The 26,564-nt window shown below is 47.8% G+C and overlaps 1 protein-coding gene across 1 annotated transcript in view; it reads right to left on the reverse strand.

Moving 5' to 3' along the window:
• COL5A1 (collagen type V alpha 1 chain) overlaps positions 1 to 26,564 on the reverse strand; it is a gene marked incomplete at its 5' end in the record, with an annotated part of 122,786 nt that overhangs the window by 57,448 nt on the left and 38,774 nt on the right. The window contains 12 exons of the mRNA XM_082327859.1: positions 1,370 to 1,423; positions 2,322 to 2,375; positions 4,753 to 4,806; positions 5,644 to 5,697; positions 6,348 to 6,401; positions 6,561 to 6,617; positions 9,435 to 9,527; positions 11,089 to 11,163; positions 18,662 to 18,724; positions 18,994 to 19,035; positions 23,144 to 23,200; positions 23,509 to 23,661. Coding sequence (XP_082183985.1) covers positions 1,370 to 1,423; positions 2,322 to 2,375; positions 4,753 to 4,806; positions 5,644 to 5,697; positions 6,348 to 6,401; positions 6,561 to 6,617; positions 9,435 to 9,527; positions 11,089 to 11,163; positions 18,662 to 18,724; positions 18,994 to 19,035; positions 23,144 to 23,200; positions 23,509 to 23,661 — 810 coding nt within the window. The remainder of the gene's footprint in view (positions 1 to 1,369; positions 1,424 to 2,321; positions 2,376 to 4,752; positions 4,807 to 5,643; positions 5,698 to 6,347; positions 6,402 to 6,560; positions 6,618 to 9,434; positions 9,528 to 11,088; positions 11,164 to 18,661; positions 18,725 to 18,993; positions 19,036 to 23,143; positions 23,201 to 23,508; positions 23,662 to 26,564) is intronic.

Raw genomic sequence — 26,564 nt, forward strand, 5'->3', positions numbered from 1 at the left:
TCAGCACTGCTCAGCAATAGCTGAAACATCCCTGTGTTATCAACACTGTTTCCAGCACAAATCCAAACCATAACCCCATACTAGCTACCATGAAGAAAACTCGCTCTACCCCAACCAAAACCAGCACAGTTAGAAATGCTGTAAGAATACTTCATAATTCACATCGATGCTTATAAAGATGGATTTTGCTAATAGACAAGATATTGTAGAAACAATTCAGGGCATAGCAAGTCAATAACTGCAAGATTTAGTACCAAACTGAATGGGAAGCCAGCGTGGGAGCACCGCCCTGGGAACGTGATTTAGCCAAATTAGCCCACAGGCTTCTCAGATAAACCAGAGGCAGCAAAGGGGTAATGGCTCACCCCTCCACTCCCATCTCCCGCTGATGCCCCTCCGATCCCCCAGGAGTATTAGATGGTGCTTCCTCTGAGTTGCTTTTAAATCACTTAAAACCTGAGGCTCCCTCTTAGGAAATCAATCCCAGCAGCCAGCCCTTGTAAACCCTCCTGCTGATAAAATTCATGCTCCTCTTCCCAGTTACGCCCTCTGAGCTTCTCTCCCCGCACACCTCAAATGGTTTCTTTTTTTCTTTAGGATTAAAGTTCTCCAGACACTCGTTCTTCTCCCGCAAGACACAGGTTTGGTCTTTTCAACTTCAAAGCGCTTTACAGCCGCAACTAATTAATCCTCACAACCTCACGGTGAGGAAGGTGTTATTATCTGTGCTTTACAGAGGAAACAAATAGCCATAGGTGGAAAGAAAACATCGCGGAAGGGGATTAGAGCCCGGGAAATCCATACTCGCTCCTCCGATAAAACCACACGCTCCTCACAGCCACAGATTCAGCATTTTCAATCTCTCCTCTTAAAGCAGCCCTTCTAAACCTGTAATCACTTAGTTTGAGCTTTGCTGAAGGCCTTTGACTATTGACGAAACAGTGTGGAAGGAGAAGTGAACAATTTAATCTCCGATTCCTACATCTGTCTGGAATTTCTGTTCCCAAGTCTTGCTGCAATTTGCTGGATCTTAGAAAATCAGAAGTGATAGTTCGCACACCTAGAGGATGAACATTTTTCTTGTGTTATTTTTTCCTTTTAACAAAACCTGAGTTTGCTGACCAGGTGTTTAAAACCAAATTCTTCTTTTCACTTTTATTCCCATCCCCTTGCTCTGCTTCCCTCTCACCATGGCCACCCCCAGCACCCCCAGGACACAAGGACGGGGTGCTGCCGCTGCCGACCGGCAGCATTCGACATGCCGGTGCTGGCTGCTCTTGCCACGTCTCTGGCTGATATTGCATCTGCTTCTTGTTTACAGGAGTTAGTTATGAATTCAAAGAACTGCTCAATCCAGAGATAGACTTACCCTCTCCCCATCCTCTCCAGGTGCCCCTGGGGGTCCATGGGGGCCTGGCTCACCCTATAAAGGAACAACAGAAAAGCTTCAGAGAAGGCAGAGACACCCTGGCACAAGAAAACATTGGGTAACGTTGCAAAACCAAGAAACAGGCTTGACTTTTCTGTCTGCACCATGTGCACGGTTCCCGTCTCCCTGTGCTCTCTGAAGCAGCAGCCCTCCCCTACCCGCTCAGGACCACGCGTGGGCCCCAGCACTGACAGACTGATGTCCCCCAGGGGCTGAGCTCACAGCATTTACTGGTGACACTTCAGCAGGGTCTAGGAACCAAGCAGGCACTGTAACTCCTTCAGGAGAGGGACTCGGGCTCTGCACATAGTTATTGCTTTACCCAAGGCATGCTATTCCATTTCTGGCTGATTAAGCATCTCTCTCAGGCATGGTCTTCCCTTTCCTGTGTAGCTTGTAATCACGATACAATCTCCGCTGTTCAAACATTCCCTTGCTGTATAAAGCAATGGCTGCACTCTCTAGGGAGGGGAGGCACGAACAGCCTGCCAAAATAACTGGCTTCTTGCATTTTTTTTCCCATTGTTTAATTGCAAAGCAAAGAGAAGAATCCCATTATAATTTTTGGCAATTTCCATCCACAACTGCACTGTCTAAAAGCAGGTTTTGCTTCTTGTTTTGGTTTTTTAGTCTGCATTTTATTAAGGTAATTCTTTTCTCCCCTTTCCAATTTCAAGCAGTCCCAGAGGGACCTTGCAGCTTCCTGGGATGCGAATGCTGTGCCTGGGAGGGACGTTGTGACATCCCGCACGCTCTCATGGGACACCCTCATCCTCTCCTAATTGCACCATTGTGGCTCATCCCCAGCGATAGCTGCCCTCCTCCCAGCCACCTCCTCCTGCCAAGGTTTCATTACAGACCATGGCCAGAAGACAAGTAGAAGATAACTTACTCTATTTCCCTTCTCACCAGGCAAGCCAGCCAAGCCATCAAACCCTCGGTCACCCTAAAAGAAAAACCAGTTTAGTACACATTTCCACCTGCTGTTGAATATCTTTCCAATTTGTTTCCTTTCTGTGTCAAGGAGGGATCGATTTTCTCCCTCGTTCAGCCTTCACCTCCCATCAGACCAATGATGATTTCAAAATTATAGATTAAAAAAAGAAAAAAAAAAGCTCAAAGTCATTTTACCTCCTCTCTCTTCCCCCAGCACCTACGGTTTTAAGTGTTTTTCCATGTGGATTTCAGAGTTTCTCTGGATGATGACTTCATGACCTAAAGCACCTTCTGGACAGGTTCTTCTAGTCCATTTATTTATTTATTTTGAATCCCATGGAATTACAAGTGACAATCCACTGGTGAGCAAACTGGACACCAGTATTCCCAGGCCTGCCAGTGGGTCCCCAAACACCACCCTGAGCTTCACTGCAATCCATCCCATACGTCCTTTCAACCCTCCTGGACACGCCAAGGAAACAAATATATATACAAATAAATTCTGGAAAACGTCTTAATGAAGTCAAGGTCAGAAGACAGATCTGTTTTGACCTAAAAAGGAACGTCATCAGCTGGTAAATTTGGTGACTTCATATGGATGCTTAAGGGTATTGCAAAAGGGGCGTCTCCACGCTACCCTGCAAAGAGCAGCCTGCTCTGCCTGACCCCAGCCTGAGCAGGCACAAAGCCAGCTGTGAAACCGGGGATGTATAGGGGATATATAGCCCCAAACTACTGATACTGGGAAGGCAAACCAAGGCAAGGATGGCTCCCAGCATACCTCTCTTCTTGCACATCTCCAGTAGCTCATGCCACTGCCTACTGCTGTAAACGCAGCTCTGGGCATCCTTCTGGGGAGCACAATGCCAAGCCCAAAATAATGAGCTCTGCTAAAAGGCCGGGTGTGTTAATTTGTGCTTGGCACCATGTTGAGAAAGTCATGCAACCTCACGCTGGCAGAGCGCAGGCAGCGCTTGCCAGCATCTGCCTGCAAATGACCATTTGAACATCCCCTAAGTGGGCTCCTCGTGTCCCCTGCCCAGGCCGGTGGATGCTCCCAAAGGAAACGGGCAACGTTGAGAAATTCAAGTGTGAGGAAGAAAAAGCAAACCCCATTAGCCCTAGAGCAGGCGGGCAGCAGGAGCCTGCCTTCCCACGGCTTTCGCCCATGCCCACGCAGCTCCTCCGGGTCAGTATGTAGAGAGAGCTCATAGCGAACCACGGCAAGCTGCAACAGGGTTTCTCTCCAACCTTGTGCCCTGTTTCAGTCTCCTGTGTTCTGGGGGGAAATGGGGACAGGAATGCACAAAGACAGCCTTTTCCCAAAAGCCTCAACTCTTTAGAAAAGAGAGAAGACACAGGGGCGTTTGCAAATCGTGGGTGACACCAGCTCCTAACGCCCAGGGCAGAAGGCAGTGAGCACGATCCAGTAGATAGAAAAGTCCCTTTTTCTCTGCAAAGAGGTGAAGCTGCTTTGTACCAGCAGTACCACCTCCTCCCTTCCACAAATCCTTTACCTATCAGCAAGGAAAGGAAAGTCGATTACACCTGAGCAGATCGGAGGACAGATCGAGGTGCGCCCAGGGTAAAACAGCCCTTTCCTTTTAGAAGGTCCTAGAGCATCGCTCTGTCTCTGCTCACAGCAAATCTCCTTCCCAGCACTGCTCGTTATTCTGTTTCCCCTTCTTCCCTGGCATCCACTCCTTTGAGGGCAGTCGACGCTCATTAAAGCACTTTACTGGATAAATGATTTGCAGTCTCCTGTCTCTGTATCAAAACTCCCCATCTATTCCAGCTTTAAGTATCTACATAATAAAGTACTTACACCTTCTAATACATGATTCCCTGAGCAAACTTTCTCTGCATTTAATTTCAGTGGAACAGCTTCTTTCTTGCTTGATAATACCAGCAGATCACAGCTGAATGAAGGGGTTTTGTCTCAAATAAAAATACAGGGCATTAAAATTCCTCACCACGCCTTCTACATTTCCTCACCCAGTTAATAGGTAATTTTTTTTGGTATTTATATTTTAGGAAGTTTCCAACTGTTCATTCATGTTTGTTTTTCATAATTGGGATTCCAAAGTATTTGTTCTACAACTGCAGCCAAGGGAGCATATTTCATTCTTAAGAGGATCCAGCAATTTAAAACAGTTGCATAAAAAAAAAATTTAAAAAGGGAAAAGAAGAGAAAGATCGCTATTCTGCCTTCTAGGTGTGTGTTCCACTTCTTTCTCTCAAACGTGGAGCCCATGACTTCACAGGAGTAGCTGGGCCATTTCAACCACCTCCTCCAAGCAAGGTGGGCTCCTTCTGCCAAGGGTCCCTCAGTTCGTGCTTGCTAAAAAGCAGACAGATTCCAAAAGCACATAAATACGTGGCACTACCTTTGGTCCTGTCTGGCCTGGCATTCCCCGGGCACCGTCGCTGCCAGCTCGTCCCTGCAACAGAGAAAAACAAAGTCAAATACAAAGGGTAAGGCAGGACCGCAGGGACATCTGCTTTTTGGTCTGTGGCTGAGTGAAGTTTTATTTAAGTCAGAGCTCGCCAGCTGGGGAGCAGCTTCCCTTGGCGAGGGAAAAAATGCTGGTCTGCTTTTGAAGCAGCATCCCGGGCTCAGCCTGGCGCTAATGAGGGGTGCGAGACAAATGGCAGCGAAGCTGCTTCGCTACGTGGGATGCTGGGACATGGTCATTGATTTTAATTTGAAATAATTATCTTCCAGCACATTTTAAGATATGCTAATGATGGCATCCACAAATTGAAATGAGATTTTTTTTTTTTTTTTTTTTTAAGAAAGTCAGAAGTGGGTCACACAAAAGACTTTCTTGTTTCTTCTTCTGGCAAGCCAAATCACAATGAGCCAGAGAACGGAGTAAAATAAAAATCAGGATTGGGGATGTCGACAGAGCGAGTGAGCAAGATTTATACCAGCTCCAGAAACCCTCTGGGGACTGGATCCTCCTCGCATACTACTGAGACTTGGGGACTGTCCAAACCAGCCCGGAGCGTTGATGCAGCTACAACCTCAGCACCGCAGAACGACAAAAGAGCAGGAAACCTGGACTTGCAGTTCTCCCCACACCGCCCGGCTTTCAACTCTCATCCTCATTTGCACCTGCCCAGATGGACAGAGGGGCCCTGGACAAGCCACCGGCTGGCTGCCAGCCTGCTCTTGTGCAACGCTCTCGGTGCTCAGAAATTGTTTGGCAGTAGAAACGATTTCTAGCAGAAATTGGAGTTAATGCGGTCATCAGCACAGCTCCCAGGACACTCACCCTGCGGCCTGGTTTTCCTGCTGGACCAGGAGGACCCTGGATGCCTCGCGGACCCTGCAAGGCATCAAGGAGAGAGGAAGAAAGGCCATCACCCAAAGGCATGACAGACGGAGCCAGTGTCTGCTGGCATCGCAGATCAGGCGCTGCTGGGGCCGTGAGGGTCACCAGGGCTACAAAATGGGACGTGAACCCCTCAAGCAGAGCCCGTGGTTCAAAATACAAGGGAAAGGCTCAGGACTGAGCATCTCTGGACAAGAATCACACACGTTCATCCACAAGGAAGCCTTTGCCCCGCAAGCAGCTCCCCTTGGTGGAGACAAATCACTTCCCCCACCGTTAGAAAACGGGAACTTTTCCTTAATGCAGGATGTAGGCATTGGAAGAACATTTTCCTGGGTGTTAGCAAACTCCCCACACTCCAACTTATCTCATATTTACAGGACTCCTCCGCAGATGTCTTTGCAGGAAAGGACTACCGCACCTGCAGAATTTTAGACTGTTGGCTTAAAATTATGCCTTGAGTCTGCATTTGGATATTCGAAGGGACATTTATATGCAAAACGGATGTTCCCACACCTTCCTACTTTCAGCTGGCGTTGGGTTAGTGAATCGCTCCTTCACAACAGCCTCTAAAGCAGGACTGGCTGCTCCACGCCTTCACTTCCCCCAGATCCTCCCCGGTTGCCCAATTTGCCCATACTCACCTGAGGTCCCATTTCTCCAGCTTCTCCCTTTAGTCCTCCACTGCCCGGGGGTCCCTTTGGACAGAGAACATGATTTATTACATTTTGCCACAACAGAGCCAGCAGGAAGATTCATACCATGTTAAGAAAGAGCCATTCATGCAGGTAACCCAGAGCATCCACGGAGCCAGCACCAGCTAGGTCTGCTCCGTCCTTGCTTGCCCGTTCACTTACCATGGGACCCGGCCGCCCCGTCAGACCCATCGGACCCGCTGGTCCTCTCAGCGCCAGCTGCAACAGAAAGACAGACATTGCTCAAGTTGGTGTCTCTGCTTCATTGCTGCAATGGGACAAAGCCACCATCACGCCACCAGCCACACGTTCTCTCCATGCCCCGAGAACCACGAATCCTCGGAGCAACATCTGCACCCTCAGTGAATTTACCCAAGAGCATCCCAACCTGCTGCCCCACCAACTCCCTTCTGCATCCAGAAACGGGGAAAGCCCCCGGGTGGGGCGTGGGTCTGCATGCAGACACACGGACCTACACCCCGCCCGCCTGTAGGCATCCTCCCCCCGTACACCCGTACTCCCCTTCTCCATCATCACATACAGACAACAATAAAATGGACGCTTTTGGCAACAAATTATTGAAGGGAAACATCAAAACTTTGCCCGGACAGGCTATAGGGGGTTGTTCACATATTTATGATCTCAGTTCAGTTTAGGAGGATTTTTTTTTCTTTGTGATCCTAGGAGTTCAATATCGGAGGAATTTTTTCCTTTTTTTTGGTTACTATTTAATATCCTGCAAACCGAACAACAATTCTGTTTGCAACAGGGGGCTTTTAGCGCAATAATTAAGGAGTCATGTAACCATGCATCAAGTCAGTAATTTCCATGGTGGGTAATGGGGCTGGTCCACACTTTAGAGCATCATTCGGACAATTTGTTCCCTTGTGACAGTTCAACACTTTAAAAGAGTTGTAATTATCTGTGTACTCCAGTAATTAAAATCTACCCGTGGTTGCACTTGCAATGGCATAAATATTGCACAAATGCTAGATTATGTGGCATCTTTTTACAACACCCCATTAAAAGGGAGATGCTCTGAAACACTGCCGGCTGGGACAATGTTCGGTGTCTAATGAAAGCCAAATTTTAAGGGAATAAATCAACCTAACAATGCAATTAACAACAACGATAACGAGAAAAACAAACCACAAAAAAGGAAAGAAGATATCTTCCCCCCTGCAGGACTCCTTTTCTATTCCTGACATATTCCTGTAACTTCCCCACCAAAAAAAACAGTCATCTATTTCCCTTTGTGCTTTGGTGTCAGGGTTTTCAGCTGAAATTGTCTGACAATACGTTGAAGTTAACCAAGAAGAGGATTTTTTCCTTTATGGAAATATTCAACTTTACATCCACAGCCCAAAAGTCACCCAGGATTTGCTTGTTTTTCAATTTTTTTCCCCAAAAACTGAAAATTAAAAAAACAGAGAAAAGGGACTTTGAGTGAGGGGAGGGTGGTTCTTTGTTTTTTTCATAACAGTCACAATTTTCAAGAGGCAGAAAGAAAAGAACTAAACCAGAGAGAGTCTGAGAAAGCAGATGCTTCTCATGAAATGTTCATCTGCTCAAAACCCCTATTTCCCAGCAAAATAAAATGCTGATGGAAAAACTGTAGGCAGCTTTAAAATTAAGACTGACAAGGTAACACCAGAAACATAATCCACCAATATTGTTCTCAGAGCAAGGTTAATGGACAGGAAAATGCAGTGGCTGGTGGCATCAGGGCCCTGTACTCCACCTGAATATGTATAAAATCAAACTCCTTTGTAAAAGGGGAGTTGGATGGAAATCAGAATAGCCCCAGCCAAGCCAAAACCCTCATTATAAACCTAACAGGGGCATGTGCCACGCAGCTGGGTGGAGACCCCAATGGACTGTATTTCATTCAAGGATGAAATAAATTGCTTTTTAGCTTATTTTAGCAGACCGGCCCAAAGTCTGTGCTAAAGCGACTGCCAACAGCTCTGAATAACAGACCGGCTACATCCGAGCCACGCATCCCAGCTGCAGACAGATGTGGGCTTCGGACCTGAGGAGCACACCTAAGCTCTGTCCTTGGATGACTGCATTTGGCAGGGAGAGGAGCAACGCTCCCAAAGCTGTGTCCCCTTGCGAACTGCCTCCCTGAATTATCTTATATTTTCTCCTTTACTGCAAGGGTCTGCTTACAGCCAGAATTTGGTCCCTCCTGGGCAAGATCAAGGCAAACGCAGCAGGAGGGCACTTGCGGGGTCCCTACATGTTCCCTTCTGCTGCAATTGTGCCTCTTGCATCTCTGCTTTTAAAATGTCAGTGATCAAATGTAACTTCACGCAAGCACTCACGGAATAAAAATTTCAAAGCTGTACTGGCTAGAAATTAAGTTTTTTTTTAAACAGATGAGTATGAAGCCTTATACACTAAGGTACTCATCTAGGCAGGGAACAGTTGTACTGGGAATGTGCACGGCTGACCTTGTTTCACCAGCGAGCCTACATAATAAACACCGCCAGGGATTATTTGATCATCAATCAATAAGGTCATCCAAGAAAAAAAAAAAAAGAAAATTGCAATCTGCCTGTTGAGATACATAGAGCTGGGAACAGCTTACATCTGTGACATATGTTTAATTATGATGATTTACTGGAAAAAAAACAACCAAAAAACGCAAAAGAAAAAGAAAACCCCTACAACACATACCAGAACTGTTCCTATAGATTCTCAAAACTATCAGCATAAACAGCAAACACTGCTGAAGCCAACAGGTCTATGCCTACTAGCACCAGCAGAAGGCCTGGTCCAAGGTCTGTAGGCAATTTAAAACCATGTTTCTAGGGCCTGGCCTATTGCTGGCCCTTAGTAAAAGGCCAAGTCATCCAGATGTCATCACCGCAAGCCACACAAGCAATTCCACCTCAGATGAGAGGCTGTTGCCACCACCAGCACCATGGATGGTGCAAGGATGAAGACACCTGCTCCAACACATTTATTCTGGTCTTCCTCTGCTTCCTCAGGCATCTGCTGCAAGAGACATCCCCGCCGCCCTTCACTTACCCTGGCCTGCTGCAGGATGGCTTGGGCTTGGGCCTCCTGGGCTGAAACGAGAGGTCCTTTAGAGCCAGCATCTCCTCCTCCACTAAAGCGGAACTGATGGGAACAAGAGGTAGAAAGCAGGTCACAGGTTTGCTGTCCCTCCACCCTCACGCTAGCTTGACTCCTAAACAACTCTGTTCAGCACGACTGACCCAACCCCATCGCTGTCCTTCCAGACCATCCTATTAACCATCGTGCTCTCAGGTCACCCAGCTCACAGGCACAAACCGACTGTTTCCCATGTCCGTACCCGCACAGCAAATTCTGCCAGCTCAAAGTAACGCACAATGAGAGGGACTGTAGGCTCTGAACTGTAAGGACCTCACACACCACCGTTCAAAACTAAATGCAAAGTTCTCACAGGGTTGATATTCCCCATGCGGATGCTGTTGGCCAGGAGACCCCCGGAGATAGGGTTGCATCAGGTTATTTGGCTGTAGCTGCCTGTTTGCCCCAGGACAAAGGCTATATTTCTCAACTGTGCCAGTGTGCTTCAAAGAACAGAGTTTGGTTTATTGTTCGAGCCAGGATCCTTCAGCACACAAAGGATTTAAAAAACTCCAAGCGTTAATGTTTTATTTTCCCAAACTTGAAAGGGAAAGAGTTTAGTGTTTTCTTCTGCCTCTTCCACCCCCAACAGCTACAAGCACACTCTCCAGGACACACACCCTTCTCCTGCCTTAATTACATGTGTGGTTGGGGTTTTGCAAGAAGGACTCTCCAGGCTGCAGAACCTACTTGGACGGCTCTTTCACCTCTATTTCACCTCTGCATTTCACTTGGTTGGCACTAGGTATATGACCACACGAACCTGGCAAGCATATTCAAAGAGATGCAATTTATAGGCTTACGGTTGGTTACTGTAGGGGCCAACAAATGTATTGTAATGGCCAGCTAAGCTCCATGTTGAGCACTTGGCCCAGGCTGTCCTAGGCACCCTGCCAGGAACCTACACAAGTATCACCCTACCATTTGGAGCCTGTACAAGAGTGCTGCGGTTTTTTGCTAAAGACTCTTTCCCTTTGGTACCTAACCACTCATTTTCAGCAGCTGGCTTCCTTAGGGTTTTCTCACATCAAAGCAGATACAAAATACAACCATTCCTTTAGCATCGCAGGACCAAGAAGGCTAACTCGGTACTTGCTAGCTTCATGTATGAGGAAAAAAACCAATGTAAATTAACCACTGGTCATCAAAAGAAACCAGTTCATTCAGGTGCTTACGATTTTGGCACCTGCTTTAAGGAGCTCTTAGAGGTTCCTCACTCTAGGAGGGAGGGTTCTGCCTGGAAATTTGTCCCTTGGAGGTGTCTTCAGTTGCTTCTTCATGACTTTCACTCTCCATCACCATGCCCAGTCAGAAATACTTAAGCTTATTCATCACTTCTGGAAATTTTAACCTACCTGCCCCGTGCTTTTGACTAGTGAAGAAGTTACAGTGCTTTGCAAAAAGTAGCTTTACAAGGGGAACCATCAGGATCCATCCTTTATACTAAGGAAAATGTGTCCTTGGTGTAAAAGAAATGGGAGACTTCTGCAAGAACAGGCACTAAACGGTAGCAAAGCCAAGAAGCCCAACTCATTTAAATGCTTTTTTTAGTTACGCTTGTACTTACAGGCAACATAAGCATCGTCCCTGGTGGTCCCGGTAAACCGTCTGCTCCTGGAAGACCTGGGCGACCAGGTGGTCCCTACAAGAAGAAAAAATAAAAATAAACTTGCTATAGCATCATTTTAGTCACGTCCATACATCAGTAGCCGTGGCTGTAAAGGTACATATCACGACACAAAAGGCTCCTTATCTTGACAGACAGGCATTGAGCATGTAGGCATCCCAGTGCTACAGCAAATTTTGTGGAAGCGCATCTGTAAGCGCACACGACTTTTCTTAGTAATTCCCTCTTCTTACATCCTGGCCCCCATCTTTCCGGGGACTGCCATATGCAATTTTCAAGCAAGCAATAAAAGTCTCTGCAATATTCCAACAGAATCAATGTTTAGTTGGATCTGTTAAAACCTATTAAAAGTATAAGAAACTTCATAACTCAGGTCAGCGAGGTAGAAATGTGGGAAGATAAATACACTTCCATACATGTTCAGTCACCTGGGTCATTCCATTTTTCTCTCTTCTGTCTTTTCTTTTAGTCATATGAGGCTACTTCCATCTACAAGGGAGTGACCCTGTCAGCGGCTGTAAATCAGCAAAACTCTGAGGATCTCAATGGAACCGTGCTGATTAGCACCAGTTGAGAATCTTTTACTTCTACTACAGAAACAAGTATGCAGTAAAAGATCTATTGATGAAGCTATAAATAATCAAATATGGCCAATTTTCCTTAGACAGCCCATAGATTATTTGTATTCCCAACTGTGTACTTAGCAAAAAGCTTAAGTTAACCCAAATTTGCACATCCATCCAGCAATCCTACATGCAAATAAGGATGACATCCAGCTACTCGATGTGCATGCCTAATTGCAATTTTCACACCAGCTTAAGGAGCTGAAGGCAAGAGTGACTTGATCACGTCCCAGTGAGGCCAAGAGGAGCCCTGGTGCTCATTTCATGGCAAGACAGACAGGACTGCCTGGCCCACAGCTCAAGGACTTGGACACTCTGCTATTTAGTAAACACCAATAATAAATCCATCTGTGGAGAACCAAAGCTCTTGGAAGGGCAAGCAACAAACACCTACTTTAGTTCTCTCTCTTCAACCTGCCTGAAGCTCTCCAGCCCATGCAGACATCAAATAAAAGTAAAAATAAAACACTGCCACAAATCACAGACATATGGACACGTTACAGGGACACAGAAGAGCCAGACCTTGCCCCAGAAAGTCACACACTCACCCCACAAGGCAAAGGGAGGTGGATAAAGGTGGGAAAGGAAGGAAGGAAAGGGAAATAGGTAACAACGTCCCTAAAAATCAGAACATTTAAAAAAAACTAAATCGCCAAACCAAAACATTTGAAGCGTTATTCTTGCCCTACTGTCTTCCAGCAAGATCTTGGCGCATCTCTTTGCATCCCTCACATCTCTCTGTTCCCTCTTCTTCCATTCCCTCTATGCCATGTTCAACTTAACATTTCCCTTGTTGACTCCCTCTTAAAAAGGAACCCAAAACACTCAAGTCAAAGCTTCAAGCCCTAAATTAGAGCCCAGCATCAGGGCGGGGGTGAAGAGCTGCCACTGCTCCACCCTGCCCAGCCCGCCCATCGCTCCGGCCGGGCTGTGGCTGGACCTGCACCACAATTACAGGGCAGAGCAGCGCTGCGGACGAGGAGCCGAGGTCTGCACCGCAACCGGCCCGGAATAACAACGCTGCTCCCAGTGCTGCAGCAGACAGCACTGCAGCCAGTGATTTATCAGAAAAAAAAAAAAAAAAGCCAGCAGCTCCCTCAGCACCGAAGGGAGACTGCATAACACACCAGCCCATCCATTTTTCAAGACAAGCTCATGATGTTACATTCATGCTGTTTACTCAGTCTGGCCAACACCGGAGTCCCTGACTCCGCTGATGAGGTGCAGAGGGCAGTCCCATCTGTTGGAGCAGAAGCACAATAAATAATTTAGACCAGGCTCATTTTATGTAATAAACTTTCTTCCCTCCCTCTCTTCTCCTTTAACTCCAGTCCTGCATATGATGGATCAGGAATGAGCTTGTTTATCTCTCTGTGTGCACTCTGCCTGACAAATGTTGATGCAATGTCTTTATACATAAACACCTCTTTTTGTTTCAGGTTGGGTGTGTGAGGTCTTTTCCTTGTGGGGTGGAGCAGCATGGAAAATAGTATGGAGAAAAATCAAACCATAAAGCACTTTGTAAATTTAAATTCATGAATGCCTTTAAGTGCAGCATGCCAGACTCTCAGTTGGTGTAAATCTGTGTCACTCTCATTATGTAAATAGAGATTTGCTGATATATAGCAGCCAGGGATGGGGACTTCAACTTTTATTTGATGCAGTGCTCTAAAATGCCATGCTGAGTGCAAACATTAGTGCAATATTTCCAAGGGAACGTTTAAACTGAAACCTCGGTGTGTTAGCGCTTGGGCTCCTCCAGCAGCAGACAGTGATAGAGCGGTGCCCAGCAGCCCACAGTACTGAGCCTCAAAATTTGCCTTAAGTCTCTCTCAGATTATTTTTCTGCCATTTTTAGCCCTGGTCGGAAAATTACACAACAGGAGATCCTTCTCACAGTATTTGGGGTCTTCTAGGTAAGGCAGCGCTTGCCCTCTGATGGCAAAAAGGGCACCCTGAAAACGTCAAGCCTTTCAGAACCCCAATAAGGATTTTAGGGACCTATCATGCTTCTGAGATGCAAAACTGTCTTCAGGGGGAATAAGTCCTTTGGGACGCAATGACTGCACGGTCTTGGAAGATACAGCTATTGCTTCGCGAGCAGCCTTCCCCCAGAGCACCCAGACACCCCAGATCTCCAAACACACAGCGGGGTCGGTGACGGAGCTGCAGTTTGCTCTAATGCTGCGGTTCATCTCGTTCAAAGGAGCACATTTTCCCACTTTCTTCATTCCAGTCCGGAGTACCCATGAAATAGCTCTCTGGTCTCTCTTAAGTGCCATATTTTCTGCTTCCCACTACTCAAAGAAACCTGCCTAAGTCATCCTAAACCGCCCTCCCCCCAGATGAGTCCTCCGAAACCTCCCACAAACAGGCTGCTCTGCAGCTTTGCGGGTGACGCAAGCTCCTCTTCGTGTTGTAAAATAACTGGGATAAATGAACAAACTGACATGATGAATAAAACAGAGCTAAATGAGTGTTGGCCAATATTAACATAGCTGAATATTGTTGGTATATTAATTCAGTGCACCTGCCTGATTGCAAATAAAAAGTCTTTCTGTCAGATGCAGGCATAGAAAATGTTCCTCACTGTACATATATAAGTGTCATGTAAATTCATGAGCTATGTGCAGGGTTAATAATAAACAAATTAAAAGAGGAGCTGCTCTAATTGAAAAGGAGTATTTTAATACAGTTGCAGTTCCCGGCTCTGCAAGTTCATCACTTCTCTATGCACAATATGTTGTATTACATTCTGTTCTGGACACTCAGAAAAGCGGGATGTGCCGTCTGTGCTAGAATGCAAATTCTGCCTTTCATTTCAGGATGTGGTGCAGCAGCACGAGGGACAATGTGTCTGCTGCTGATCGGCTTTCCACGGCTGCTCCGGAGGAGCCTGGCCAGCAAATGTCTGCATCTGCCTGGACAAATGGCAGAAATACAAACTCCCTCGTCACCAGGGTCAGCGTCCATCCCATCAGGCAACCGAATTCTTTGGACCAGAAGCAGCACATCAAGGGGAGAAGAAGAGAAAGCTGGGCAACCTGTAGGACACATGCAGGATGAAGACCCACCAAGAGCCTGATGAAGCCACACAGCTCTTTTGACTAATCCTAGACCACTACAAGATGCAAAAAACTACTGGGACCTTACCCAGCTTGCCCGTCCTCTATGAAGTCTAACACCCAAAGATGCAGAGCCCTCCCTTGGTCCTTCTGCCGGAGTAGTGCAGGAGGAACCAGGACCGCAGCATCTCAAGGGTTAAGCCAAACTCTCTGAGCAGTGGCCCTGGCTCCTGGCCATGGGCTGAGCCCACAGCTGCGTATTGACTTTCTGAGCTTGCAGGCACCTGATCGATGGAGCAGTCAGGGCCTCTCGTTCTCAATCATGTCACAACCACAAGAAACATTATTACTGTTTCATCAAAAAACAATAAATACACCAGGACCGCAAATGAGGTGGGGGTCTTTACAGCAATGCTCCAGGGGGGATGTGGGAGCACAGCAGCCAGCAGACTCCAGCCAAGCCCCTAGAGACCAACAAGACAACAAAGTGCCTTAATTAAAAAAAAACCAAAAACCAAACAAAAACCCAGGGCCCAGGTTAAGGTCATTGCCACAAGAATGCCCCAACACCTGAGTAATCGCCTCAACTACACCTTAAAACTGCAGCAGACACTTCCCAGTGCAAGCCAGCAATGATTTTATTTCTCTCAGTGGCTGTATTTTGCAATGTGTGTGTCATCGGGCCAGGAGGTGAATAACGAAGGTTTGAAGCCAGCTGGTTGCTTTGTCCTCCAGCAGGCAGGAAAGCTGGGAACACAACCCCTCCTGTCCGTGCCCCCAGGGAAGGCAGCCAGGCCCCGGGGGTCCCAAATCCACCCCGACGGGATGGTAATTTGGAAAAGCGTCAGCCTGCAGAGGGGCAGTGTCCCATCTCTTGCTTCTTGCTGATGAGCAGGTGGGGTGGAGAACCACCTCGATGGGTGGGAGAGGAATGACAGCAAGGGCAGCGCTAGGGAAGCACAACTGCTCAAGGGTACACAGGACAGAAGAGGGAACACAGCTGGATTTTAAAAGCTAAGGGGAGAAGGCAAGGGTTAACACCAGCTTAAAAAAAGGCCTCTACAAGTTAAGGCACAGTGCCTCAGTCTTCACTTAACCCATGCAAAGAGCCAAGCCAGGAAGGACTTCAGGGAAAAAGTCAGCCTTTCTGTTTAATTGGTGGTTTCATATTTTGATACATCCCTTCCTGCATCCTTGTGTACAACCGCGCTTGGTCACCTCCCGAGGTGCCTCGGCTGGCGTTGCCATGCCTGCAGCCAGGCCAGGAGCAAGAAGAAATGAAAACCAGGGGGTTTGAGGCACACCTGATGGCCACGGCAGAAGCAGCCACGACAAACCTCTGGCATTGCTCCAGCATCAAAACCAAGGCTAAAACGAGGCTTGGTAGTGCAGAGATCTTGTTCTGACCCTCTGCAATAGAATGAATTCTCCCTCCTATTCTTTCTAGGTCTTAGGTTACTCAATTAAGACAAAAAAGTTAAAAAAATAAAAAGAGAGAGATAGTAAGGCTACAACACAAATCCTTAACAGCAGTCACAGCAATTAGCTGTGCTAAGACACACGTCAGAACAGCACAACACCCCTTTACCTATCCAGACCTTTGCATTTGAACCTGGTCACGGGCTTTTCTCACCTTGTCCAGGTAGAATTCAACCAAAATCTGCTAGAAGAGTAGGAATCCCTACACATAGAGAGCCTGGGTCACCCCACCTTATCCTTCCCGGGCACCTAGGATGCAAACGGGATGCGGTTCCCCATCTGGAAACCAACTGTTGGATCGGTGGAGGATGCTGCGGTGCACGTGAGCCTGCCACGGGTAGCAGGCTGCCTTATCTGCCAGAAAAATCTGCTCAGAACCTCAGGGATCAGATTAGGGAAGCGTTTGCTGCTAAGCACTCCTTTCCTCGGAAAGCTGTTTTGCATTTGCTGGGTGACAGCACCGATAGCAGCGGGATGTTGTGTGTTCGGGCACATCTCCTGTGATCTGTGTTGCTGCTCCTCTCCTCCCTCCGGCGCTTTCCAGGAGAAACTCTGGAAAAACAGACCTCCAACCAAGCCTGCCTTCAGAAACCCACCTGTAGGCACATTTTTTGCCCTTTTTGTTAACAGGACTGTCAAAATGCCTCGGGCCACAGCAAGCCACAGACAGAGGCTGGCATTAGGGCTGCTAGGAGCCCCATTCTCCAGATGAAACAGCAGTACATTAAAAGCTATTTTAAAAGCATATTTGACTGCACTCAACATCAAGATGTGCCAAGGCACTGAAACCGTGTCAAGCTCCAAGCTCCATTTGTTTTGCTCATGCAAACCTGCTCAAATCAATGAATTTACTCATGCAAGACGATCGCTGCTGGCACCCATGTCGCCCTGTGCCACTGCTGCACCAGCCTGCAGCCCCGCACACCGCTTCGCCGGGCTGCATCGAGACAGGAGCCGCTCTTCTCCTGCCAACACAGCCCCCATTTTAGTGCTCCGCCACCCAAACCAGTATTGCTCAAGGGCGCTGCGTGCACTTCTCTAGTTTCAGACCCAAACTGAGCTGCTCTGGCAGCTGAGGCTGATCCCTCCTCGGCCTCTGTGCAAAGCCAGAGGCCATCTGTGCGATAGTGAATCTTTCACTAGATATCAGGCCAAAATTCCCACTGGGTGCAGGGCTGGGAGCGGCGTGCAGCCTGGTCCCCAGCTGCCCAGGCAGCTGCGCACGGGTACCCGCTTGCCTGGCTGCCTCTGCCGGGGAGGGGGAATAGGCTTGAAGCGTGGGTGAACAAAAGCACATGAGGAGCGTATTGGTACGAGGGTCATTTCAGAGACCCAGCTCGGGCAACGAGGAGAGCGGGTTTTAATTTTTGGCGTTGTCAAGCACATGGATTGCTGCTTGAATGGAGCTTATGCACCGCTTACTGAGCCGAGGCTCCAGTTCAGCAGCTCCTAAAACCCAGGTCGTTTCTGATCCCAGGTGAGGACACAGCAATAACAAATAAATATACAACTGGGACCAAAGTGCAGTGCTAAACTATGGGATTTAGGGTCACAGTCCACAAAAGCGCTTGGGAGCAGCTGCCTTCAATGAGACGCTCCGATGCCGGAGGCTTCTGCAGACAGCAAGCAGTTTACAAAGCAGGAGCTGCTAGGGACAAAACTGATTTACAGTAACATCAAAACCAAACATACAAAACCTAAGTTACTGCACTGCTAAAGCACACAAATCAGTCTCTAGTGCTTGCTAGTACAGACCAATAATCCACCTACAGAAAAGGTGAGCTGCTACACAAGAGCCACCTTCCCACCCGGAGCAGCCTGGGATGCAAAGCAAGCGTAAGGAAAGACCTGCAGCAGGGGTGCTGGCACAGCCTGGGACCATCCTGGACCCAAACAAACCCAAACCCTCTACCAGGACTCGCAATGCCAGCTGGAACGAGGATGCAGAATCACTATTAAACTTCATTTTACAGCACTAACAGCTATTTTGTGTGTTTGCTTATCCTGTTTTCCCAGTGCCACAGCCCAGTTCCCGCATCAGCACAAGCAGGCACGTGCCAAAGGGTGCAAACAGAGCAGAGAGTTTGTCAGCCTTACTCTTAGTTTTAACCTAGAGAAAACTGCTTAATGCATTTGATTAGCGTGGCTGTTCCCCAGCTCTTTGCCCCTGGATGCAATGCTCTGCCCTGTACCCTACCATAAGCTCCTTTTGGGGCTGACCCAAAGAAGGTCGCTATTACAGGATGAACGGTATCGTAGGGCTCCAGTGATATGCCACAGTCCCACTTTGCACACACAAAATGACCCAAGGCTTCAGCCAAAGAGGAACAAAACATGAGTACTCACTCTCTCCCCGGGGTCACCCATTAAGCCCACGGGTCCAGTTGGTCCTGGAGGTCCTGGAAGGCCCTAGCATAGAAAACACAGGAAAAAAAATAAGCTGCTAAGGAAAAATACCTTATTATTTGTAACATATTTGTACAACGAGCAGGGAAAGAATTAGAGCTTTCTGTTTATTTTTGCACCAGAAAATCAACCCCGAAGCGCTCTGTACACATGCATGGCATATGGAAGCGATAGAGCCCAGGAACAGCTGTGCACCGAGCCCTGCACGTGCATCCAGCACCCCGGAGCCGCGCGCATCCTTCGGTGCAAGGTGTAGACAGAGTGCCACTTACTGCTGGGCCTTCGGGACCGGGCGGGCCTTCCACCAGCATACCCTAAAAGCAAGAGGGGAAAAAAAGTGATTAGCAAGGTACATCCTCAAAGTCACTTTGACTGCAGGGCTGGAAACCCCACTGCTTTATTCTATTCTTAAATATTTCAGGCCTTACTGCTAGGTCTAGGCATCCCAGAGCTGAAGGTTTCCACTCTCTGGATGGCATCTCCTGTGTTCCCACTGCCAGAAGCACAAAAGGCACTGCCCATTGCCAAGCCAAGAGCCGCCTATTGGAATCACGCAGGGCACAGCAAAAGCCCCTTCCCCCAGCACCAAGGCCACCCTCGCCCCAGCACAGGGTCACCTTCCTAACCACAACCCTTCTCGCTTAGCTCACGGCCAGGCAAAGGGCAAACTCTGGAGCACGTTCAGCCTCAATAGTGCCAGAGCAGGAGAAGAGCTCCTCTTCAGGAAGAAGCTGTTTCTAGATCCAAGCAGCTCAAAAAAAAGTTAATAATCAAATTGCAAGTGGGTTTGTTTTTTTTTTTTTTTAAATTACTTTCTCAGCAGACTGCATGCCATGATTTACTCTGTGTACCTAGGAAATCACTGTGTGGGCAAAATGGTAGAATAATGTTATTCCATTCCTTTTAATCTAAATATTTTGTCATAACTTTAAATCAGGTCTATCATGTACTCCATAGAATTGAGCTTTTATTTTTTTTCCCCCCCTCACGGGTATGTAAAGAGGCAGGAAAAAAACCTCCCGACAAACCTAGCAAATACTTTCTAGAAGGCATCAGGACGGTTTGTGGGGAAGAGCCCCACAGCAAGCACTGCCCTTTTATTTCTGGACCAGTGCCCACACGCCCAGCAGCACCCAGGTCAAGCCAAAGGAGTCCCAGCACTTGCCAGCTCATCTGTAGCAAACAAGGACATCTCTCCTATGGGATGAAATCAGCCTGTAAAAATCTGCAGGCAAGCAGTCGGCTCGTATGGGAGAAACCCAGAGAAAGCAAGTGCAGGGACTGGTCTCGGGTCACCCTTGGCCGGTCTGCTGTGCTCAGGCCCTGGTGCCAAAAGCCTCGGCTGACCCCATGGCAGCCACTGCAGCAAACAGGGCTGAGCTGAACGAATCTGAAATGTCTAGAGGAAAATCCCAGCATTCCTGCCCCCAAAGCCACAGCGGCTAAGCCCAGAGGAGCAAAAAAATAGGGTAAAACATGCTGCCACAAACCATTCCTGCTTCCATGAGCAGGATGCATGTTTCTGCACCTCTAATGCATGGCCAGCACTATTTTCTGTCTTTCCCAGTGTCCATACTACTCATTACCACCTCATTTAAAATCTGGCTTCCGCTTCATTTGGATGTGTTAGGGGAAATTTTCTGCTGCTGTCATCACAGAAGCACTTGTGCAGTCATTCTTCACCAGTAAAGAATTTAGGTCATGGACTTCACCCCATGCCCATTTTCACAGCAGTTTCACTGTCTGCCATGGGTGGGAACGCTCTCTCCTGGGTGGGAATTAGGGGTGAACCCTACATGACATTCCTCCAACCTGCACTAAGGATGAGCTCTTTGCTGGTGGAGGCTACCAAGAAGAGGCGAGCTACGCTGATGGAGGCGTCCCCCAGGACACTCACCAAGCGCCGGCTCCTGTTCAGACACGCGATGAGGACATTGCACAGGAAGCCCCAGAGGTCCCAGCAAACCCTTCCCCATACGGACACCCCAACGTCCATCCCTCTTGAGACCAACAATGGCACATTTTGGCATGGCAGGCTCCAAAACAGAAATTAATGATTGTCTCTGGGCTGGTGCAGAGAGCCATAGCCCACATAGGTCTCCCCAGGACATTTTTGGGCTGCTGGGTGCCAGCATTACCACGGTGTGAGCATGCACAGCACTGAGGCTCTGCTTCCCATGGCCGGCTGCAGAGCCTCAGGATGCTCCTCTGCAGGGGGGAAGTCTGGGCTAATTAGCCAATTTGCAATGCAAACATCCTTGGCATCTTCCCATATTTATCTGTTGGTTTATGTTGAGCTCTAGGCTTTAGGGACATCTGGAGAGTCTCCTCAGCAAGAAGTCTCCACTGTTTATATGACTGTTCATCAACAGGAGCAATGGAAACATGGGAGGGTTTTGGGACCAGGACCAGTGGGGGGATGCCACCAAGGGCTATCGCCTTGGGGGTAGCAAGCAAACCATGGATTTGGGACTGTCCCAGGGGAAAACAGGGTGTTGCTTCCACTCAACCAACACCCAGGTGCTACCCACAAGTGAAGCTAATATCACAGAAACAGCCCAAAAGCTGGCTGCAGCACACAAAGGTGCCATGCAAATGCTGATCAAACCCTCCCCGAAGGTAGGTGGGACCACCAGGGTCCCCCATGAAGGACAGAGGGCTTTGAGGAGGCAAAGGCAGCCCGGTGCCTCCGGCGCTGGGATGCAGGGGGTCCCAGCCATCCCCGGCTGCATCCCTCCTCGCCCTGCGCCTGTGCTGCCCCGCTGCCTCCAGCGAGCGTCAGCACAGAGCAAGGATTGAAGGACAGGCGGTTTGGAGGAAAAGAAGAGAACATCCCGCAGAATCTGACTTTTGCGTTTGGTTTTTATTCCCCTTCTGCTGCAGCTCCCATCAAAAAAAGAGTAAAGAGCACAGCAAATCTGAATTTCTCTCTGCTGAAGAGGAACCGCACAGAGAGGGAAAAGGCAGCATTTGGTCTTGTTTACTTTCTGGCAAAAGCTATACATGCTCCAGTGTTTTGAAATAGCAAAGGCGGCCAAATTCTTTCTGGATGATTAAACTTAACTATTTTGTTCGCTTTGTAGCATTTCAGATTGGTTCTGGACAGGGCAGGCTGGGTTTCTGCTGTCGTCTTCATGGGGTTTGGCTGCCCCCCACCCTTCCCACATCTCTGATAAGAAAATCACTCATTCCTCCTTTTGTTTGCAGAGTGAGAGCAAGACACAGAAAGGAAGAGAAGGAAGGAAAGGTTGGAAATGCTTTTATAATGCACTCATGCAGGCTTTTCAAGCCTCACTGCTGCACCCCAGCTTCTCCCTGCCCCCTCCCGCCCCGCTATCTGCAAAAGCCTCAGGCAAAGGAGAAAAGGGAGGAAGAATTAAAAGAAAAAGAACGGCCTCCGAGTGATGGGAAGTGCCACCCCAACGCTGGGCGCCGCGCTGGCCCTCTGCCAAGGAAAATTAGGTTAATTGAGTTGCTGGTGTGCAGCGAGCGTGCGCTCGGCCCTCCGGGACAAGGCTCAGGGGAGGTGGTTGCAAGGACCCGAAGCCCCGTTTCCAGCCCGGAGAGGAGCAGACATGGGGGTACCTTGGCATCCTGACACACAGTGAGGGACAGACACACGGCCATCAACCAGCAGCCTCTTGCTCTGCTCAAGGGGCACCTCTGAGCAAACACCAGCCATCCCCACCACGAGGGCAGCGGGGAACAGCTCCATCCTCACCTAAGGGGGTGCTCAGTTGGGCACCCACACTTTGTGCAGACCGCAAAGGGCGCAGGCAGTTTATAACCGTTCTTTAGAAAGAAAAACCACCTCAGAAACAGGCCAGGGCAGAATCATAAAGAAAGTGCTGGGTTCCACTCCCAGGTTGACACAGGGTTGGCTCTGAAAGTGGGAAGTTGGTGGGACCCTGGAGCAGGCACAGGAGCAAACCTCTCCTCTCCTGCAGCTGTGTGCAGGGAGAACCCTTTTATTTCCACAGAGATGAACCCATTAGTTGCACAATTAAAGCCGGCCCCAAGCTGCAAGTTCAGGTCAGGATATGACCTGGCCACCGGCTGCGGGCGCTCGGGGGAGCGGGTTCGCTGCCGAGTCGGGGGCACTTCAGAACCCCCGGAGAGGCGAGACATGCCCTCTGCCTAATGCTCCAGTTCTGAAAGGCCTAGGGTTTTATTTTGGTAAATGAGAGATTTCATGGGAAATTTTGCACTTCCTTCATAACTTAGGTCGCTTCTTGAAGTTTTTAAAAAAAATAATTACAGTATTTTATATTAAAAGTTTTTAAATGAACCAAGTAATTCTTCCACAGGAAATTTTCCTCCCAGCTGTGCCACTGAGAGCCCCAAGCCATACCGAGCATGCCCCTTGTACCTTTTCCTTGGGGGGAAAAAAGCCAAACCACCAAAAAACCAGAGGGTCCTTACCGGCTCAATAATCGCAGGCTCCCCCTTCTGTCCTTTCTCGCCCCGCGGGCCACCGATCTGTAGCACACAAGGGAAACACAAGGCCAGACAGTCAAAGAGGACATCGCCTGCATCAGCATCACCGCTCCGAGCAGGAACCGGAGATCCTGGGACAACTTCTGCAACCAAAGGACTGCTGATGTTCGTGTAGAAAAGAAACGGGGCACCTCCTCCTCGCCTTGTGCAAAACACATGCATTGCAGGTGGATGAATCCCAGCAAGATGCTCTCACTGGTTTTTGCGTTGCTAATCTCTATGCTATAAATTATGGGAAGGACAAGCATTTTGAACTAGTCTTACCCTCGATGGAAAATTAACTCTCTTACCCCTTCGTAGATGGTGTCCTGGTTAGCAGGCATGCCAGGGCCAATATCGGGAGAGACTGTTCGGTCGTAATAGTTATCATAATAATTCCCATCATATTCTTTTATTGTTTCCTCGGTGAAATCTTTATCCAGGTCGTCTCCTCCTTGAGGAGCCTGGAAGCAAAAGAGCAGCAACATGTCAGGCTGCAAATCTCTCTAGGCTGCACATGCTAGAAATATAAGGGGAAGACTGCGGTTTTTGCAAAGTGAGGATGCTTTATAATAATAGTTGCAAATAAAAAGCACAAAAAAAGTTAAATTCTGGAGTTTTAAGGTCTCCAAATGACCTCCAAGGGTCTTCAACAGTAGGCAAGAAGGATGGAGAATCTTTATGTCAAAGCATACACCCTGGCTTTCCCCAAGATTCCTCTGTCAATCCCTGAAATAACACCGAGTGTAAAAGTTTGAGTGAGGAAAATAAAACACAGCACAAAGCAACAGCTCACATCAGGAGGATCCTGCAAACTCTAAAGGCCTAAAGAAAGAGGGAACAGAAGTTTCAAACTCCAGGCTCTGCTTCATCTCTCACAGCCTCAATATTGGAGACACTGATTATTAAGCATAAAAAGTCACACGTCCAGTCCCATATTTCAAATGCACATCAAAAATGAAATGTGTCATTATGAATATCCGATTACAGGAGGAAATGTGGAAAAATCCAAGTTCACTTCTAAGAAAACCTCCTGTTTGTTTAGTCTGGGATCCAAGTTGCAGTTGTGCTTGTCCAAAGAGCAGAAGCAGACATTTTTACAGATCTGATACATTAATCCCTGAACCCTTACAGAAACAGATGGTATAGACCACAAGAAGCAAGGACATCTAGACAAGTATCAGAATTTCCTTGCTGCTCTCCATACCCCTGTGCTTTCTGCAGCCTGGCAGGCAGCTGCCTCTTGGCATCCTTTACTCTGAGCAGCACTGTAAAGAACAACATGTGCTGCTGGTTTTTTTTTTTTTGTTTTCTCTCCCATCCAGGTAATGACCAAAACGGTCTGTAAATGGAATTATTTTCAGTGTTTCCCAGAGAAATTATCTCCTCACTACTATGAATTCAAATCACTCAAATGCCACCACCGCTTCCAGACCTTGTTTCTGTGCCAAAACTGCTCAGAACCCATAAACATGAGCATCTGTATCTACGTTCAAGAGGTTTTAAAGTCAGAATAAGCCTAGTGCCAAGAGAACTGTTGCTCTGCCACCCCACCTTCTTTTGCCTCTGCAAATACCAACTGGTCTTTGCAGAAATTATAGTTTGCAATTACTCAATTAGAAAATTTGGAAAAGTTAGCATTATTTTTCCTTTGTACCATTCAAATGGATCTAGTGCTATCACACACGTCTTTTATCCTGTTTGAAATCTTTTATCTAGGTTTGCACTTTGAAACCTTAAAACCTGTTTATCTTGCTATAAAGCTTTTGCGGCTAACATAGCAAGCTTTTTTCAAATTGCATTTCTTGAAATGAATGTCAAAAATGTCTGGTTTGATATTTTGATTAAGGTCCCCCAGTCAATTTGCACAGAACGATATGATATTTTGAATAATTGGGCAGAGAAGGAGGAAAGTTCTCCATGCTGAGATTTGCAGGTGCTTTGGAGAAAAACCAAATCAAAAGCCTAAAAATCTCCTTAACAATGTTGTTAGACAACCTGAATCAGAAAACAGTGCACAAAGAAAAGAGGTCCAAAAACTCAGTGTGCAAAATACTGCTACTTTCCTTTGCTGATAACAGCTTCATTTAAATCACCTTTTAGTCTTCCCTTTTGAGAAGCAATGCAGATATGAAGCCCTGGTATATGCATCTGGACAAGCAAAGCAAACTGCCTGATGAATAGCAGGCAATGAACAAAATATATCTGTCCCCAGCTCCTCTCGTTCACTGGAGCATTGCTGCCTACTAAATCTCAGAATTGCTTCACTGGCATTTATCACCGAGTTATTAGCCATAACGAAACCCAAGCCCAGGAGAGTTCAGTGACTACATCTGCCTCCGAAACCTCTCACACAGGCTCCACAAAGTTTGACTTGCGTAAAACTAAATCCCCTTTTAATTCCCATTGTAGAAATTAGAGTCTTTCCAAAATATAGACAGGTGAACTTCAACAGTGATGGAGACGTCCCACTCTTGCAACAGGTCTGTGAAGGAATGCTAAAAATGACCATTCTGCACCAGACCAACATTATCCCGTTGGATGCCCTGACCTACAGCAAGCAGTGCCAGGGCCAGCTCCACCAGCAGCTCCGGGGACGCCCGTGTCCCAGCCCACCTCATCCCCGCCGCACGCTCCCATCCCTGTGCGACAGCGCGGGGGCTGCGGCTGCCTTCCCCAGCTGCTGGCAGAAACCTGGGACTGCTTGAAATTGCACCATACTTACTCACGACCACAAGCACTACTTTTTTTTCCCCCTAAACTAGCCAAAAAACTTGAGTGTTTTTTTTTTTTAAAGAGCAAATAAACTGCTCCAACCACTTCAGCAGTCTATCTCCCACTGAAACCCTGTTTCTAATAACAGGTATTAGGCAGGCAATTACACGCACAAGTTCCTGATCCTCGCTTCCATATTGCTCATAAAGCAGCTTGGTCTGCTGCTGGATTAAAGGATTCGGTTTCCCCAGGAGTTCACAGCTGCAGGCAGGGCCCTTAGCTCCCACTCCGAGGTGTAAACCTAAAATCCATATCCTCTTGGGTATTCGTCCCTCAGGCTGGCACTTTTGGGGAGTCTTCCCTACGTCACACCGCATCAGCCTTCGCCTCAGTGCACGGGAATCTCCTTCAGCCAGACAAGTTGTGTCCTTTTCTCTGCTCATCAGCTAAAAGATTCACAGCCTCCCACCCCAGGAGCACCCTACAGCCCTCCCCACCTACACGCTGCCTCTTTTGGAGCCGCTGGAGGCGGACAGTTTGCTCCCTCTCTCCGTGAGATGCTTTGTGAGAGCAGGCTGAGCTTTCACATAGGAGAACTTCACCATGTGTTTCCCTACCTGAACTTTCCTTCTCTTCTATTTCCTTTTCCTAA

The sequence above is a fragment of the Platalea leucorodia genome (assembly GCF_965183815.1).
Source record: "Platalea leucorodia genome assembly, chromosome: 15".
Taxonomy (NCBI): domain Eukaryota; kingdom Metazoa; phylum Chordata; class Aves; order Pelecaniformes; family Threskiornithidae; genus Platalea; species Platalea leucorodia.